We start from the raw sequence: 17,951 nt of genomic DNA, 5'->3' as shown, positions 1-17,951 counted from the left end.
TGAGTCTGTGCGTGCCAGCAGTAAGTGAAAGCAAGGATGATTTTCGGCCTCACTGCTATCTTTATCTCATTTGAGTAGAGTAAATATCTCAAAGATGCTAGAATAAAGGTCTTGTGTGATACCTGGGTGCTGTTCTTGAATACTGAATGCATGAGACCTTCATTAACCAAGAGAACTAATTGAAGACACTTTTCCACCCTTCTCCTTAGGGATCTGACAAACAATCGAATAGGATGTCTGAATGCAGACATATTTCGAGGACTCACCAATCTGGTTCGGCTGTAAGTATATCTTTTCTTTCCCATTAGAAGATAAGGAAACATTTGAGCCAGTACCTAAATATGTATGAAACTTATGATGTATTTAATTATAAGTAGCAACTGTAGGGGTTTTAGAAGCCATAGGGGACAAGGAGCTCACAATTTAATCATGGGGATGTAATCTCCTCAGAATATAATGCTACCTTACCACACCACACACATGGACACATGTGCATGTACACCACACACACACACACACACACACCACATAACACAGTGTAGTACATGCAACAGAGAGCACGTTCATGCTGAGCGGTATGATCAAAAGCTTTGATAGTCTGGGGAAATTTCTAGGAAATAGTAAAATGTGAACTGATGGCCCAGAAGATTTGCAGAGCTCTGGATAGTGAGAAAGGAAAAGAAGCCAAACTAATGATACATGAAGGTGGAAATGAGAACAAGGCCATTTGTCAAGGGGAAGGCTGGTGGACTTGGAGTAAAATAACCATTTGAATTGTGCCTCTGACCATGTGATCTGGGGTGAATTGTTTGACTTTTCTGAACTTTTCTGTTTTTCAGCTACAAAGTAGGATTAATAGTAGCTCAACGTTATAATGATTATTTAAAATTTAAGTTATCTATATCTGTTTATTATAATTTATATAGAATATAAATGTAAAAGAACTTTGTATGAGCCATCAAGTATGTTTATATCTTTTTTAAAAATATAAAGAAGTTTTAAGCCAGGAACAGTGGCTCATGCCTGTAATCCCAGCACTTTGGGAGGCCGAGGCAGACAGATAACTTGAGGTCAGGAGTTTGAGACCAGCCTGGCCAACATGGTAAAACCCCATCTCTACTAAAAATACAAAAATTAGCCGGGCGTGGTGGCACATGCCTGTAGTGCCAGCTACTCGGGAAGCTGAGGCACGAGAATTGCTTGAACCCAGGAGGCAGACGTTGCAGTGAGTCAAGATTGCGCCACTGCATTCCAGCTGTGGGTGACAGAGCAAGACTCTGTCTCAAAAAAATAAAAGTAATAAAGAAGTTCTGTTTGAGAGTAATTAGACATAAGGCTGATTATTTATAATAGAGCTTTATTTTGAAATGTATGAAAAGCAGATAGGGGCTTAGAACTGACTAAACAATAGGAAGCCACTGAAAGACATTTATATTGGAAAATGGAGTGAAATCATGTTTTAGAGACAAGCAGTCTGGGAATAGGGTTCCACATGAAATGCTAGATGTAGAGTGGAAGGTCAGTGTAAGCGTTGTCTACTTGCGGTTCTTTCTTCCTGTAGCTTTCTAGAATGTTTCCTGTATTTCAAGTTACTTTTGAAAAACCAATTAGGGGCTTAAATGATGAGATTCTTTCATCTATACAGTAAGGGAAGAGACTTCAAATCAATTATTAGAGTAGAACAGAATGTTCGTGCTGCATAGGAAATTTGTAGCTGTTTTCAGTGTGTCCTTTTGTTTTCAGGGAAAGGTATGTGGCCTGATTTTTGTTTTTAAATAAAAGACTGATTTGGTGTGCAGCTTTACTCATGACTTGAAGTTAGTTAAATTAACTGCTTCTTAACTCCTTTGTAACTGCCCTGCAAACATTTCTATCTCAGTGTTTTTTAAAATCTCTTCTTGAGATTTTTGTATTTTTACTTTTTTTTTTTTTTTTTTTTTTTTGAGATGGGGTCTCCCTCTGTCGCCCAGGCTGGAGTGCAGTAGCACAATCTTGGCTCACTGCAACCTCCATCTCCCAGGTTCACGCCATTCTCTGTCTCAGCCTTGCGAGTAGCTGGGATTACAGGTGCCTGCCACCACACCCGGCTAATTTTTTTTTGTATTTTTAGTAGAGATGGGGTTTTGCCATCTTGGCCAGGCTGGTCTTAGACTCCTGACCTTGTGATCCACCCACCCCAAACTCCCAGAGTGCTGGGATTACAGGCGTGAGCCACCGCGCCTGGCTGTATTTTTACTTTTGAGGACTGCATTAGAATTGACAAAACCATACATCTGTGAAGGAGGCTTTTGTTATGTTTTTGGACAGCTATGACTGAAGTAATGAAAAACAAAATAGTAAACTGGAGCCTACTATTTTGTTGATTTTAGTTTTAGATTGATTTCTAACTTTGGCCTAGGGATTTGACACATCAGCAAATGTTCTTTAGGCAAAAGAGCTGGGTGAGACAGAGCTTCTGTTAGGGCAGGTTGCTATTGTCTTATTATTTCCTTTGCCTCCTTCATCAAGAACTAAAATGTTTGGTAGGTTTAGAACTTGGGTTGTCTCTTACATTTTTACCAGTTATCTTATACCTGTTGTGAGAATTTATACATCATGGAACATAATGAACATCATCCAAGTAAAACATGAAAACATAAAAATAATATTGCCAAGCTTCCCACTTTGAGATTTGATTGAGATGATCTTATAGTTCATGTAATAATAGATTATAGTGGCCTTTAAATTTGATTTATTTTTATTTTTATATAGATTTCTGGGGTACAGGTGCAGTTTTGTTACAGGCATAGATTGCATGGTGGTCAAGTCAGGGCTTTTAGGTATCCATCACCTGAATTATGTACATTATACCCATTAAGTAATTTCTCATCATCCACCCTCCTCCTACCCGCTCATGCATGTGATTCTCCACTGTCTATCATTCCTATTGTGGATTTTCTAAATGGAACAGTCTGTGGCATATATAGCAGTATACCTGGCCTACATCTTTTAAATACTTTTTAAAGACAACATGGCAATTAAGGAAACTTCTTACCATTCAACATTGTGTTGCAGTGACATTGCTTATCGTAATTTGGGTTGGCACAGGTCTAGAGCTGTGGATCAGGAAACTTAAAATGTTTTGCATGGGCTGCTACTGTCCCCAGATTTTTGAGCTCTTGAGCCAGGCCATATGCTGGTTGTGAAGGATGATAACAGCTCATATTTCAGATGTGGAGAATAGCATTTTCTCAGTCCAATGAGTAGAAAAGAGAATATGATTAGGAATGGAGCATGCAATACATTTCTTAGATTAGGAATCAGAGATCTTCCTGTTACTGTTTCCCACCCGAAAGAGAAGGTATACAAAAAGAAGGAATTCTAGAGTGGATCACTGTTCTAGCCGTTTCCTCTGGTAACTCTTCAAATGGGGACCTCAAACTTCCTTGGCTAAGGGATGATGAGACCTTGGCGGACAGCCTAGGCGTTCTCAGCCAGATTTCTCGTCATTTTTGATTAAGTCTTGGCTTTGGAAATTTAAGTTAAGAATTTTTTTTTTTTTTTTTTTTTAAAAACAAACCTTTCTTTAAGTATGTCAGAGGCCTTAGTAGACATGGGTGGGGTGGGGGTGTAAAATTGATTAATTCTATATATTAATCTCTGCCTTTGCTGATGGAGAAGTTCTCTTGAACTATCTCGGGGAAGTATAGTCCTACTTGTGAAGGTTCTCACTCTGTCCCACTGTAACAGTGGACATAACTGGCAGACCAAACGGGGAGCCAGTAATGGACTTCTGTGAAGCCTGTGTCCTTCACTTAGGAAGTTAATTTACAGAGAAATGTCAGGAGATCTACAGACCAAAATCTCTGTCAGGAGATCTACAGACCAAAATTTTTTCAAATTATTCTTTTTGGTCAATCTAATACCTGTATTTTTTCCTCAAGAGTTATATCTGTAATATTTCCCTATCAGAAATATATGTATTTCTAAGAACTTCCCTTTACAATTTCCTTTATATGAAAACATGTGTTGTGTGTGTATTTGTATATAAATACATACATACAACTTATATATATATGTTTGTATAAAGAACTTCCTTTATACAAAAAAGGTGGTTGTTACTGAGTAATAAAATCATATGAAGGAAAAATTAGATTTCCCTTCATCATTTCAGTCACATTATCCTGAGATAACTTGTATTAATGATCTGGTATATATATATATATATATATATATATTTTTTTTCTGTTATACCCAGAAATGCATAGACACACATGCAGAGCTTTAAAAATGCTCTGTACCTGGCAACTCAGTTTAAAAATAATTTACCAACATATTAACATGTTTTTAATAGAGTACAGGTTGATTTAGTTCATGCTTGTCAGTGGCTACAGAATATTCTAGGTATAGAACAGATTGTAACTTAGTTATTCCTCTGTAGATGGAGATTGCATTTAATTGCATTTTCCCTTCCTTTACCTAATCTGCCCTGATAAAGGCTTCTGTATAATAAATGATGCATCATATACACATGCAACTCTTAGGAATTCAAATGTATCTATTTAGCATAAAATAAGCAAATAAAGTCAAATTAAGTGAGAGTAAGAAACAACAGTGGCCGGGCATAGTGGCTCATGCCCGTAATCCCAGCACTTTGGGAGGCCGAGGTGAGTGGATCACTTGAGGTCAGGAGTTCGAGACCAGCCTGGCCAACATGATGAAGCCTCGTCCCTACTAAAAATACAAAAATTAGCCAGGCCTGGTGGCATGTACCTGTAATCCCAGCTACTCCGGAGGCTGAGGCATGAGAATCACTTGAACCTGGGAGGCAGAGGTTGCAGTGAGCCACTGCACTCCATCCACTGCTCTCCAGCCTGGGCAACAGAGTGAGACTTGTCTCAAAAAAAAAAAAAAAAAAACATAAAGGGTGGGGGTGGGCGGGTAACTCACCTGCTGCTCCGTTCTATGAGCTTATTGTGATACAGGAGCAGTGACTTTGCTCTTGTCATTCTCAACTCCCTCTTAGTTTTATTTATTTACGTATTTATTTAGTGAGCATCTCAGAGCTAGACTGCGATTGTAATGTCGTAAAATATGTGTCATTGCTTATGGCCCCCAAATCCAAGCTAATTACTTCACTTATGTTCAGCCATACAAATGGCAGTCTGTTTCAACACTCAAGGAAAAATTGGTTTGCGTTGGGATTTACTGAGAAGATGGCATGTCCTTCTCTAATGTGATCCCTTCCTTTGTGATTTCCAAGGGAAATATCTAATAATATGCATATTAGAACCTAGTGGTTGCTGTAAGATGCAATTCTTTTTTTTTTTTTTTTTCTTTTGGAGACAGAGTTTCACTGTTACCCGGGCTGGAGTGCAGTGGTATCATCTTGGTTCACTGTCACCTTTGCCTCCCAGGTTCAAGCAATTCTCCCACCTTAGCCTCCCAAGTAGCAGGGACTATAGGCACACACCATCACACCTGGCTAATTTTTATATTTTTATTAGAGATGGGGTTTCACCATGTTGGCCAGGCTGGTCTCAAACTTCTGACCTCAGGCAATCTGCCCGCCTTGCCCTCCCAAAGTGCTGGATTGCAAGTGTGGGCCACTGCACCTGGCCCAATTCTTTTCTTTATACTTAAGTCCTACATTTGTAGGATAGATATTTATTTCTAACTTACTGTTATGGAATCTTGCAAACATTTAAAGAAAATCGGAGACAATTGTACATATAAGGAATGTGTGTGTACCCATTGCCCTGTCTCAGCACTTCAGTTTTACCTACCATGTCTTGTCTTCTAGCATTCATTATTTTAAGCATATTTCAGTAATCATATAATTAAAATGGGATAGCTTCATAACATACATAGTTGTTGATTGTAATTGCATCTAGGTTACTTTCTTAAAAAAAAATTTTTTTATTTTTTTGAGACGGAGTCTCACTCTGTTGCTCAGGTTGGAGTGCAGTGCTGCAATCCCGGCTCACTGCAGCCTCTGCCTTCCGGGTTCAAGTCATTCTCGTGTCTCAGCCTCCTCAGTAGCTGGGATTACAAGCACACGCCACCACACCCAGCTAATTTTGTAGTTTTAGTAGAGACGGGGTTTCACCATTTTGGCCAGGCTGGTCTCAAACTCCCGACCTCAGGTGATCCACCCACCTCGGCCCTCCCAAATTGCTGAGGTTATGGGTGTGAGCCACTGCACCCGGCCAAAATGATTTTTATCTTTTTTATTTTCTTAAAATGTTATCGTGATGTATACTGCCATGAGCACACCTTTCTCACAATTCACATTTGATATCTGCTCTGATAGGCCAAAAAAAAAAAAAAAGACATCCCTTTCCTCCTTTCAATTTGCAAATACTCTTTTCTGTTTAAGTTCCTAGGTACTTATTCTGTGAGAATCACTGAATCCAGCCTTTTTCTTACAAAAAAAATTATAAAATATAAAAACCAATCCAGTGTTGTTCTTGCTGAAGGTCATTGGAGGTTAATTTGTAAAGTGTTGGCCATTGTGTGATATCAGGTCTTCCCATCCAGGAATATGTTGCTACAGGTGTCCCAGGAACAGCTGACCTCTTCCTGATCAGTTCTCTTCTCCAACTCCACTTGGAAATCCATCTGCCCGATGGTCACTCTCTCTCACATGTGAAGGATTCAGCCCAGATTCCAGAGGAGAAGTTGCAGGACTAAGTAGCAGGACTCTGGATTTCTATCCCATCCTCTGCTGTGTTCCACCCCCACCTCATTTCTAGAACTTAAGGTCTAAATTCTGCCTGTTCTTGATACCATAACAGGCATAGAACAGATCTTGTGGAGGTTGAGCATATGCGATTTTTCCAGAGCCACTCAGTCTCATTTTAGCATTAGAAGTCCCCTGAAGGTGAGGTGTCCATCCTGAGCAATGAGCAATTATTGAGCACCATTTATACTCCAGCATGTTACTGGCTGTACACGGAAGTGCATACACACACAGGCCCTCCTCCCCCTAGCTCTAGAGCTCATCGTCCGGTATGAAAGAAATAATTCGGTCAAATCGTTTTGGGTATAACAAACCACTGACATTGTAGAATAGGGGTTTCTGAGTTCCATTCATTCAAAACGCTGCAAGACTCAGGTTATGTGTTGAAGCCCGCTAACACAGGATAGACTAGAGAACTGATGTGCCCAAGAGCAACATGGAATTATATCCCCAGTCTCTCATTTTAAGCCCTGAACTCATCCCGCTCTCCTCATATTTTCAGTCATGTTTAGTACGCTACTGCTGCTGATCGAGGCCATCCTTTTCCTTTTGTTATTTTTTAAAGTTTTAATTATTTATTTTCTATTTGTTTTTACATTTTTATTTACTGCTTTCTTAAATTAGATGCGAGTGAACACTTAGAGTAATTCTAGTGGGAATTCAGTTAGGGTACCTTTTAGGTTCACCTGATATTTGACAGAAAAATTCTTATCTAGCATTAATATGCTTTTAATAATTGTATTTACTACTTTGTATAAGGTGAAGCATAATTTTCTTCTTCACCCTTGGAGGAAGTATTTTCTAATCACTCCCTCTTTATAAGCATTGAAACTTTCATGACTTCTTTACAACATTATTTAATGACTGTAGGATGCTTTAGAAAATACGAAATAGGATAAAATGATAGATAGTTGTATTTTTAAAAGTGAAATTGTTTTCTGTCTTTCAGAAACCTTTCGGGGAATTTGTTTTCTTCATTATCTCAAGGAACTTTTGATTATCTTGCCTCATTACGGTCTTTGTAAGTAATAATTTTTTTCTCTTTTTTTTTGATTTTCATGTCTTTTTGAAAATTAAAAACATTTATTATGTGGTTTCAGAGACTTTGTGAGGACAATCTTGTCAAGGTAGACTCTCACTTGAGAGCTTGCATTCACATTGAAAAACATACAGTAAGCCTGAATAATGTTTAGACTAGGACAACTGTTTTCTCCTTAGGATACCATATTACTCTAATCTATATTTAGAGTAAGTAAACTGGTAATTGTTTCTTTTTGACTTATTTTTCAAATCATAAAATGTTGCCTTGTTTGACTAATTAAATTTCCAAAGTATAAAGTATCCCTTCCTATGAAGAATTTGTAAGAATATTTTATACTTTAGGAATTTAATTTTATCCTGTAAACCCACCCCCCACTTAAAATCAGATTTACAGCTTATTACTGGTGTTTCTAGGGATATTTATTTAGAATGCCTACTTTATGAAATCAGTTTAAGTTCTGATTTACAGTTTCTTGTAGCTTTAGAATTGGTTGATTTTTTTCCCCCAGTTTTGTTAACTGAGAGATTGCATAGAAGTTATTTTGAAAGTAACTATTTTCAGATAAACCTTAACATATCTCAGACTATAAATTATCCTAAGCTTATTGGAATTACAGTTAAATATAATGTTTTTCAGGTTTTCATTGTGAGTAATTTATGGGATTGAGTGTCTTTCTTCCAGGCAAAGAGTTTTTCTCTCCTGATTCCTCTCTTCGATGTACTCTGACTTCTCCTCTCATCTCTGTTCCTTTCCTGCACCTGTCATTTAAATCTCATTTAGGAGTCTTCCTTGGGATGTAGCTAATAGCTATTAGGAGCCCCAACCAGCTCCTCACCATCATAGCAGGCATGTGTATGTACTTCTGGAGTCACTTTGGCTCATACTCCATACTCCATCTTGTTTGTCTTTTTGGCACCCTTACCATTCTTATCCAGAAGACTACCTTTGAGCAGAAACATCTCCTTTTGGCATATTTAGTGGGCTCAGGTCAGCCATTTCTGCAAAGATTAGGAAATAAAAAAGACAAAAGCTAGTCTGGCTTTTGAGACCCTGGGTAGCAGGAACGTGGGAAGTATTTTCATCCCCCAAATGGGGGAAATTGCCAGTGTTTTTACCTGGTAGTGTTAGGAACTGACCATAAAGTGGTGCTTAGGAATTAGGAGTCTGTCATGTCCTCCTTCTGGTATTGTTTAAATTTATTTTCTATGCTGTATTACATCCGATCCCTTTTCTTTTTTCCTTATTCTTTTTTGCCGAAACTACTGAGGTGAACCCTGGGCCAACAGTCTAGCTGTGTTAGAAGCATACACACTTAAACATTATTGCACTTTGTGGATTTATTTTTATAGAACATGTTGCATTCTATTTTAGTTATGTTTACATTTTGATTCTTCTATTATATGATGCCCTCCATATTGGCAGGAACAGGGTCCTGCATTTATTGTTACTAGCTGGACTTAGCAAATGTGTGGCACATGAATAGTCAGTGCTTAGTAATTATAGTATTTAAGAGATTTTGTGCTTATATCTCAGCTTTGTTTATCCTTTCTTCTTCTTGCACCCAAGTGCCAAATTATAAAGCTTTTTGCCTCATATAAAGACATTTCTGTACTATCTGTTATATCAAAGCTGAGGTATTCTTATTTGTATGCTTTTGATTTGTTGGGTCTTTATCTCTTTCAAAATTTGTAAATATCTATAGCGTCACTTGGCGCATAGCAGGAAGGGGTCAGAAACAGTCCCTACCCTAGGGAAGTTCACAGTCTAGTTAGACATACAGAATATAGCCACGGAAAACAATCTGTATTGCTTTAGGTTGCTGTTTGATTGCCAGAATCAACAGAGTTGGTAGGCATTTAGGCCAAGAATGTGGCAATGATGGTGAAAAATTGGGGGTGCCTTCAAGATTCAATATTAATGCCACACACTGCATGATAAATGGGTAGAAGCTTGACAGACAAAAAGGAATGGGATTTGGTATTCTAGAACTCTGGCGTTCAGTGGCTTGTTGCATTGAAGAGGGATATCTGCCAAAGAGTCTTTGTTTGCCTACCAAATTTCATCCAAAGCAGAAACCAGGGATCAGCAAGAACAGTGTTGGGGTCCAACCCTCTGCAATTCAGCTCCTTGGAGAGAAACTGTAGCTAGTTGATGAAATGTACTTTAGGCGTGGTATGGGTGAACAGTATTGTGCTTGCCACCAGAAATGTAACCCAATATAAAACAAAAGTGCTATTTAATTTTATTCACTGTAATCTCTAAGTTGTATTTGCATGTTACAGGGAATTCCAGACTGAGTATCTTTTGTGTGACTGTAACATACTGTGGATGCATCGCTGGGTAAAGGAGAGGAACATCACGGTACGGGATACCAGGTGTGTTTATCCTAAGTCACTGCAGGCCCAACCAGTCACAGGCGTGAAGCAGGAGCTGTTGACATGCGGTAAGGGAGAAATCCAAACTGAGAAAGCATTTACCATATTTTGACTTGCTACCATGTTTTTCTTGACAAATTGTAAGATTCTCTTTATACTTGGACAGAACTAGTATGCAGCCAGTAATCATTATGGATTTGATAATATTTAGTTTATGCCAACAATTAAGTCAGCTAGATTAAATGACTTTTTTTTTTCAGTTGTCTTTAAGGTAGCTGTTTTAGGTTCACATCAGCTTTCTTTATGCAAACCAATTTCAAATAATAGATTTTCAGATTTTCTATCAGTTGGCAACTCGTGAATTTGTCTGTAGTAACACAGTCTCAGGATGCACACATCCTGTGTGTGGATGGGAATGTGAATGATACAGCCTTTTTGAAGCAACATGTTTCAGTGTTCTTAAAAGACTGATACAGGCAGGGCGCGGTGGCTCACACCTGTAATCCCAGTGGATCACTTGAGGTCAGGAGTTTGAGACTAGCCTGGCCAAAATGGTGAAACCCTGTCTCTACTAAAAATACAAAAATTAGCTGAGCATGGTGGTAGGTGACTGTAATCCCAGCTACTCGAGAGGCTGAGGCAGGAGAATTGCTTAAACCCAGGAGGTGGAGGTTTCAGTGAGCCGAGATCGTGCCATTGCACTACAGCCTGGGTGACAAAAGTGAAACTCCATCTCAAAAAAAAAACTGATACAGTTAGATCTGGTAATTCTGTATCTTATAGTTAATTCTTAGGAAATGATCAGCTTTGTATGTAAATCTTCAGACTCTGTGTATAAGCATATCCTAAATTCTCAAAAATAGGGGATTGGTTTAATTACTTGTAACATATCCATTCAGTGAATGCAACTATCGAAAATCATGATTTTGAAGAATATCTGGGGAAATGAGGGAAATAATATGTTTGCCATGTGTTAAATGAAAAAGAAACAAAAACAAAAAAAACAAAAAAGCACACCTACACACACAACCCCATGAAACAAAAACCAGTCCTAAAGTGATGGGGGGAGGTCCCAGTTTAGTCATTCTTTGGAAATAATCTATCATATTTTTTTCCTTTTCTCTTTATTATTGTTGTTGTATCACAAGTAAAATATGCTCACTGAATGAAAATTAAGATTTGTGCAAAGAAATAAATTAAAAGAAGCAGAGAAACAAAGACCATGTTTATGTTCATGACTGAAAGATAGCTAGTGTTAAGACCTTTTTGTATCATCTTCTACGACTTTTTTCTATTTTTTAACCAAAATATCGTTACACTCTAATGATATTTTATAACCTTTTTTAAGTTGAATTAATGTAAACATATTTTCTCATTTAAAATAGATGCATATCAACCCATTGTATAGATGAAGCCATAGTTTAACAACTTCTCTATTACAGCATATTTAGCTCATTAATAATTTCTTCCTTCATAAATAATGGAAGGACTAATTTCTTTGTATGCATTTTTGCATATTTTCTATTATTCTTTAGGATACAGTACTACTAAAAGTAGAATTGTCATGTTAGAAAAATGGACTACATATTTAAAAGTCTTTTAATGAACTAGTGTCACTTGTGTACATTTTTGTACATATATTTAAAATCTTTTATTTTTCTGACTGAAAGGAAAAAACTGATTAAAAACTGTTTATGGTATATGGGATCTTAAAATACTGTTTTTTTCTGTTTTCTTTAAATGTTCTGATTTTTCTGCAAAGAACATGCATTAGTTTTACAGCCAAAAACTCGTGTTGTAATCAAAGGTAATGCAGTCTCCAAAGTGTATTTTAAAGTTGTAAATATCAGCATTTACTTATCACTGATGCCGTTTTCTAGAACACAGCTTGTTCTTTTAGTTCATTTCTGTAATCATCTGATACTCTTATGATACCACTGAAGAGGAATAACTCTAAATGTCAGAACTGATTATGAAATTGTTTCTTTTTAATTTTGTTGTTATCTGTTATCACTAAACTCAGTAGCAGCCTGGTTGACACTAGCAGTAGCATGCTGGTTATTGAGGAATATTTGTTGTTCTGTTTTTATAATTTTACCTAGAATTTCTGTAACTTTTAATTATGGTGTTTGGAAATTATATTTGTTTACTGAATCTTTGTTTGACTGTCTCTAGACCCTCCGCTTGAATTGCCGTCTTTCTACATGACTCCATCTCATCGCCAAGTTGTGTTTGAAGGAGACAGCCTTCCTTTCCAGTGCATGGCTTCATATATTGATCAGGACATGCAAGTGTTGTGGTATCAGGATGGGAGAATAGTTGAAACCGATGAATCACAAGGTATTTTTGTTGAAAAGAACATGATTCACAACTGCTCCTTGATTGCAAGGTAAACTTTTTTTTTTTGAATGAAGAATTGTGCCTGTATATTTTATTTATCCTTTTGGAGGTGTAATGTTTAGCGGAATTTGAATTAATATTTCATCTTCTTGTATTTAAAAATGCAAACATCTGGCATTTCCTTTTCCTGGTTCTTATTCATCTTCTAAAATTAAATAGCCATCTTTTCATCCAGTTTTTAAAGAAAAGGCTTAATTTCAAAGAGAAACTTTAGAAATTGGAGACTTTTTAAAAGTTTTTGGAGGAAAAATGTAAACTTTTAGTGCTAAACCTAATTTCCAACTATTTCCTACTGCTAAGCTTATATTTTCTCTTTTAGTAATCACCTGATATTGACTCTAGTCAAAAAATTGACTGATACAATATTTTAAGGTACTTACCTTCTCCACCTACTAGTATAAAAGAATGTAACATCTGAACTATCAACCTCATGATTGGTGTGAATACCAAAATAATTAATTCAAATGAACTTTATAAAGTATAATAGACTAAGAATATATATGATATTATCACTTACCAGATATTTTACTTTGGTAAAATTTTTACCTCTAGACGTTGAGTTTTCCGCTCCCTTTCTTCTTTCTTTCTACTCACCTAGAACTTGGCTTGTATTTTTATTTCAGTAGAGCTGCAGTTTTCAAACTCTCTGCCAGGGCCTCCTAGGGTAACATCACAGCAAACTCACAGGGGTGCTATGAAAGATTACTGAAAAACTAAAGGTACTCAGTTGACATTCAAATCTCGAGTTCTCTGAGTTGAGATTCAAGACTTACGCAGTCGGCTATTTTATAATTTTTCTTGAGATTTCATGTCTACTAGAAGCATATTTTCATTTATATCTTCCAACATTTAGAGTAGATGCTTTTAAATCCTTTCCTGCTAATTCCAACATGTGGGCCATCTTGTGGTTATCGCTACTGGCTGCTTTTCTTTTAAATATGGCTCATATTTTCTTCTTTTTAAAAAATATTATTTATATGTCTGACAGTTTTTGGTTATAGACTGGACATTATGAATGATTTGCTGTGGAGGAGAAGTTGGCTAAGTACAGTCTGTGAACCAAATCTAGTCTACTGAGCCTGTAAACTAAGAATGTTATTTATATTTTTAAGTGGTTACATTTCAGATGGTTACATAATTCCCTACATAACATTCTTAATATTGCTTCCTAGCCAGCAAAGCCTAAAATATTTACCGTCTGGCCATTGAAGAAAAAGTCTGCTGACCTCTGACTCTGGATTCTGTTATATTCCCCTAAAGAGAGCTGACTTTGGTCAGGCAATTAGCTTGGCTGAACTAACTCCTAGCTCTGTCCTCTCTGGTAGGCAGAAGCTAAAGTCTTGGTTTCTGCTCTACCTGCAAGTGTAGTTCAGGATCAATAAGAGATCTTGGTGCATTTTATACATAGAAGTTTGGGCTTCCAGCCTGACTTCTTTCTACCTCTGTCTTCTGATTTTTTAAGCCAATAAGATTGTGAGTTTCCATTTGAGTGAGGCCTACCCTTGGGCAAAAGCCATTAAAAAAAAAATCCAGTTACTTCCCAGTGCCAAAAACCCTTGTTTTTCATATCAACTCCTCTTCATTTATTGCCTGCTTTTGATCAATCTACATGTGTTCAAATGATTGTCATTTTATAATTTGTCAGGGGCATATAATTGTTAGCTGTGGGAAGGGTGATTTAATATCTGAGCTGCTCAGTGATTGCTAGAAGCAGAATTCCCTTATTAAGGGATAAGATTAATCGTTGGAAATGATATATTCATTGTTACACTAGTTTTACTGTAGCGATAATTTCACATGCCTATACATATGTCAGAATTCATCACATTGTACACTAAGCAGTTTATTGTATAAACAGACAATAATTGATGTATAATTCAATAGTAAAGTTTTAAAAGTAGAACCATTTTCTATGTAAAAGAGCTTTGATTAATTTAGAACTCTAAATTATTTGACTATAAAGTAAGTAAATTTACTGTATAAGTCTTTCTGCAAGTCATGCTTAAATTTAAATTATATTTAGCAATGCAAAAAAAGTTAATTCTAAGGATAGCAAGTTAGCCTAACTTTTTTTTGGTAGGGACATTTGACTAACATGAAAATCTTTCATGTGAAGACTGAGACAGTTCTTTACCTAGATTTTGCCCCAGAAAAATAGAAGAAAGAAATATGTGGTTATTGCATTGGTTAATCTGAGATTCCTATTGATTTTTCATTGATCTCCCCATGTCTTTGATTCTTCATCAGTAAGAAACAGCATTTTTCTTACGAGTTGAAATTGAAGCTACTTCTTTCTTTTTAAATCTCCAAATCTACTGCCTTGAGGATTCCTGGAAGTGTTATTCCGGTGCTTGGTTTTAGATATTAAAAGTATTGCTTAAAGTTATCCAGGAAACATTTGCAGATTGGGAGATTGAAGGGGAAAAAAGGAGTAAGAAAACTAGAAACACTCCATTATAGTGTCATACTTCGGGATGCTGAACTTTGGACAGTTACTGTGATGCAAAGCAAGTGCTATGTGTAAAAGTCATTGTAGAACAAGAAATGAGCATCATTGTCTGATCCGAATCTGAGGTTAGATTAATTTTAGAGTGCCCAGCAGGCACACATATCTCATTAAGAAGTAGTTGTTATTTCAGAATACAATAAAAATTTTATTTCAAATTTATGTGTGTTACTTTTTTCAAATGGCTACTAAAGTATTTGAATATAGATAGACATTTTGGGGATTTAATTTAGTAATAGAAACCACCATAGGTATTTTTTTGAGCTGGGGGGCGGTGCACCATGAAAAAGTTACCATGTCAGTGAAGGTTCTGTGAAGTAAGACAGTCTTTGGGAACTTCTGGATTAAGGAATGATTTTCATTGCCAAAATATACTTCTTCCTAGTTCAGTAAAGACTTATAAAGTAGAGTGTTGGACAAAGTTAAATTTAATGTCAAACTCTTTTTTGTGTCACTCTATTTTAAAAATATTAATTACACTATGTTTATTTTTCTAACTTAGTAAAGACAACATTTTCTTTGATGATTCATAATATAAAAGTGTCTTGAGCCTTTATTAGAACATTTGCTGTAGCCGTCAATGATTTAGGAGATCGGACAAATGTGTATTTACTTCAAGACATAATTTTGTAAGTTAATTAAAATGATACATACTTTCTGTCTAATTATTTCTTACCATTTGTGTCTACATAACAGCAAGGCATACTGGATCCTGTGGGGGAAATAAAGGTTAATTGAAGGCTCTGACATTTGCTCCTTAATTAATAGGTTTTATATTAGAGAATTATGATTTCATCTTGGAGATTGGATTTACTGACAGCCATTTAGAAACACAGCTGTTTTATGAATTGAAATATACCTTAACATGGAAACCTTTTGTGAAAGTATTAATGGGTAATTTACTAAATCTTTTTAGGGAGGTAACTGGTTTGTTTCTAGTGTAACCCTTTATATTTTACCTTAAACATTTTCTTAATTATGTAAATTCATAATAATCTTTTTTCATGTTTGAATATTTTCTTCAGAATCTGTGAGAAGGGAGATGTGACTTGGAAACTTCTCCAAGTTTTGCTAAAGAATGTACGACGATATTTCTGCCTTTGGGCTTGCCATTCCTGTTCTTTTTTTGTGTGTATGAAACAGAGACTTGCTCTGTCACCCAGGCTGGAGTGCAGTGGTGCTCTCTTGGCTCACTGCAACCTCCGCCTCCTGGGTTCAAGCCATCCTCCAGCCTCACTCAGCCTCCCAAGCAGCTGGGATTACAAGCGTGTGCCACAACACCCGGCTAACTTTTAAAAATATTTTTAGTGTAGACGGGGTTTTGCCAGGCTGATCTTGAAGGCCAGGCTGGTCTTGAACTCCTGCCACCCGCCTCTGCCTCCCAGAGTGCTGGGATTACTTGCCATTCCTGTTCTGTGAAGTGTTCTGCTCTCCCTATTTCTGCAAGGAGAATTCTCATGCGTCGTATAGCATTGCATTTGATTCATGTGTCTCTTATTGCCCTGATTGTGTATTTTAAAGATCTCTTTCCTTTTTTGCCTTGAGATTGAAGGATTTAAAGGAAGGAGTCATTTTTTAAATTCATTTTTATATAGCAAGTGCTTACCCCACAATATGCATTCAGAAATATTTGCTAAATGAATGATTGAGACCCATTATTGTCTCCTTTTTTGCCTAATCATATTTTCTCTCTTTTTAAAATCTTTCTTTATGCAGTGCCCTAACCATTTCTAATATTCAGGCTGGATCTACTGGAAATTGGGGCTGTCATGTCCAGACCAAACGTGGGAATAATACGAGGACTGTGGATATTGTGGTATTAGAGAGTTCTGCACAGTACTGTCCTCCAGAGAGGGTGGTAAACAACAAAGGTGATTTCAGGTCAGTGTCGTGGAAAATACTGGGAAAAGTTTAATTTGCCCCAGATCCTTCCATTGTCTAAGACACATTATTGGTTTCCTGTCCTGAGTAACAAAGTTTGAGACCTGCGCATGTCTGAGGACTACCCTTTAGAATAATGATTTCAGAATCACTTATGGAGATGAACAAAAGGGGTGCTTGAACTTTATCTCAGACCTGTTGATTGAAGAATCTCTGAAAGTAGAGTCATTTTTAACAAATGTTTTTGTTGTATAAGAGCCATTGCCTTAGGGAAACATTTGAGATATTCTGGTAAAAGAGTACAAAATTCAAACAGGTTAAGTAAGGTATTTTCTGTGTTTTCCCCCCACCCAATGGCTCTTTTATAGATGAACCTTGGAAGGTTTTATATTGCTAAGGTACTTTTCACTACTGGCAGTTCAGTAGGCATCAGAATTAGAAGAAACACCTATCTAATTTTCTCCCCTTGTTCAGTTCTTCTGGAAATCAAGCAAGAAGGACTTTGGGAAATGAAAGCTGTTGGGTAGCCTGAAACCTGGGGAGCCGTGGAATCCCAGGTGGGATTTGTTGAGCTCTGTTAGTTTAAGCAAAGGGAGTTATTTATTTATTTATTTTAGTAGAAAGTTTAGGATTTGCAAGAGATGACAGCTTTTACCTTAAACTCTCTTTACTTTCAAAGATGCTTTAAAACATCTTTAAATATCTTATTTACTTGATCTTATTTATGTTCAGGGATTTAAAAAATTAGTTTATAGTTGATATGAACAAAGGGAAATATGTTATTCTTTGAAGCAGCATAAAAATCATTTATTACCCAGTTTGCATTGTCTCTAATGGGTTCAGTTGTTACCTCCTGGCTCTAACCTCAGTGTTTCAAGGGTGGGAGAACCCTTTGGTGTTAATCTTTTAAATCCAAAGTAAAGAAGCAATAATAACATGTTTATACTCAGCTAGTTCGCCATTGCTCTTTTTAAAAAAGTTATTCTTGACATCAATATATGGAAATCAACATTTATTATTGCCAAT

General features: G+C 36.6%; 1 protein-coding gene across 2 annotated transcripts in view; it reads left to right on the top strand.

Annotated features, from left to right (window-relative positions):
• Positions 1 to 17,951, top strand: part of ADGRA3 (adhesion G protein-coupled receptor A3) — a 127,960-nt gene that overhangs the window by 60,416 nt on the left and 49,593 nt on the right. For both annotated transcript variants that reach the window (XM_054485098.1, XM_054485100.2), the window contains exons 4-8: positions 210 to 281; positions 7,671 to 7,742; positions 10,046 to 10,206; positions 12,314 to 12,527; positions 16,761 to 16,925. In XM_054485098.1, the coding sequence (XP_054341073.1) occupies positions 210 to 281; positions 7,671 to 7,742; positions 10,046 to 10,206; positions 12,314 to 12,527; positions 16,761 to 16,925 (684 nt within the window). The remainder of the gene's footprint in view (positions 1 to 209; positions 282 to 7,670; positions 7,743 to 10,045; positions 10,207 to 12,313; positions 12,528 to 16,760; positions 16,926 to 17,951) is intronic.

Source organism: Pongo pygmaeus, chromosome 3 (assembly GCF_028885625.2).
Source record: "Pongo pygmaeus isolate AG05252 chromosome 3, NHGRI_mPonPyg2-v2.0_pri, whole genome shotgun sequence".
In the NCBI taxonomy this organism is placed as follows: domain Eukaryota; kingdom Metazoa; phylum Chordata; class Mammalia; order Primates; family Hominidae; genus Pongo; species Pongo pygmaeus.
The sequence above is the reverse complement of the archived record's forward strand: the minus strand, read 5'-3'. Positions and strand labels throughout refer to the sequence as shown.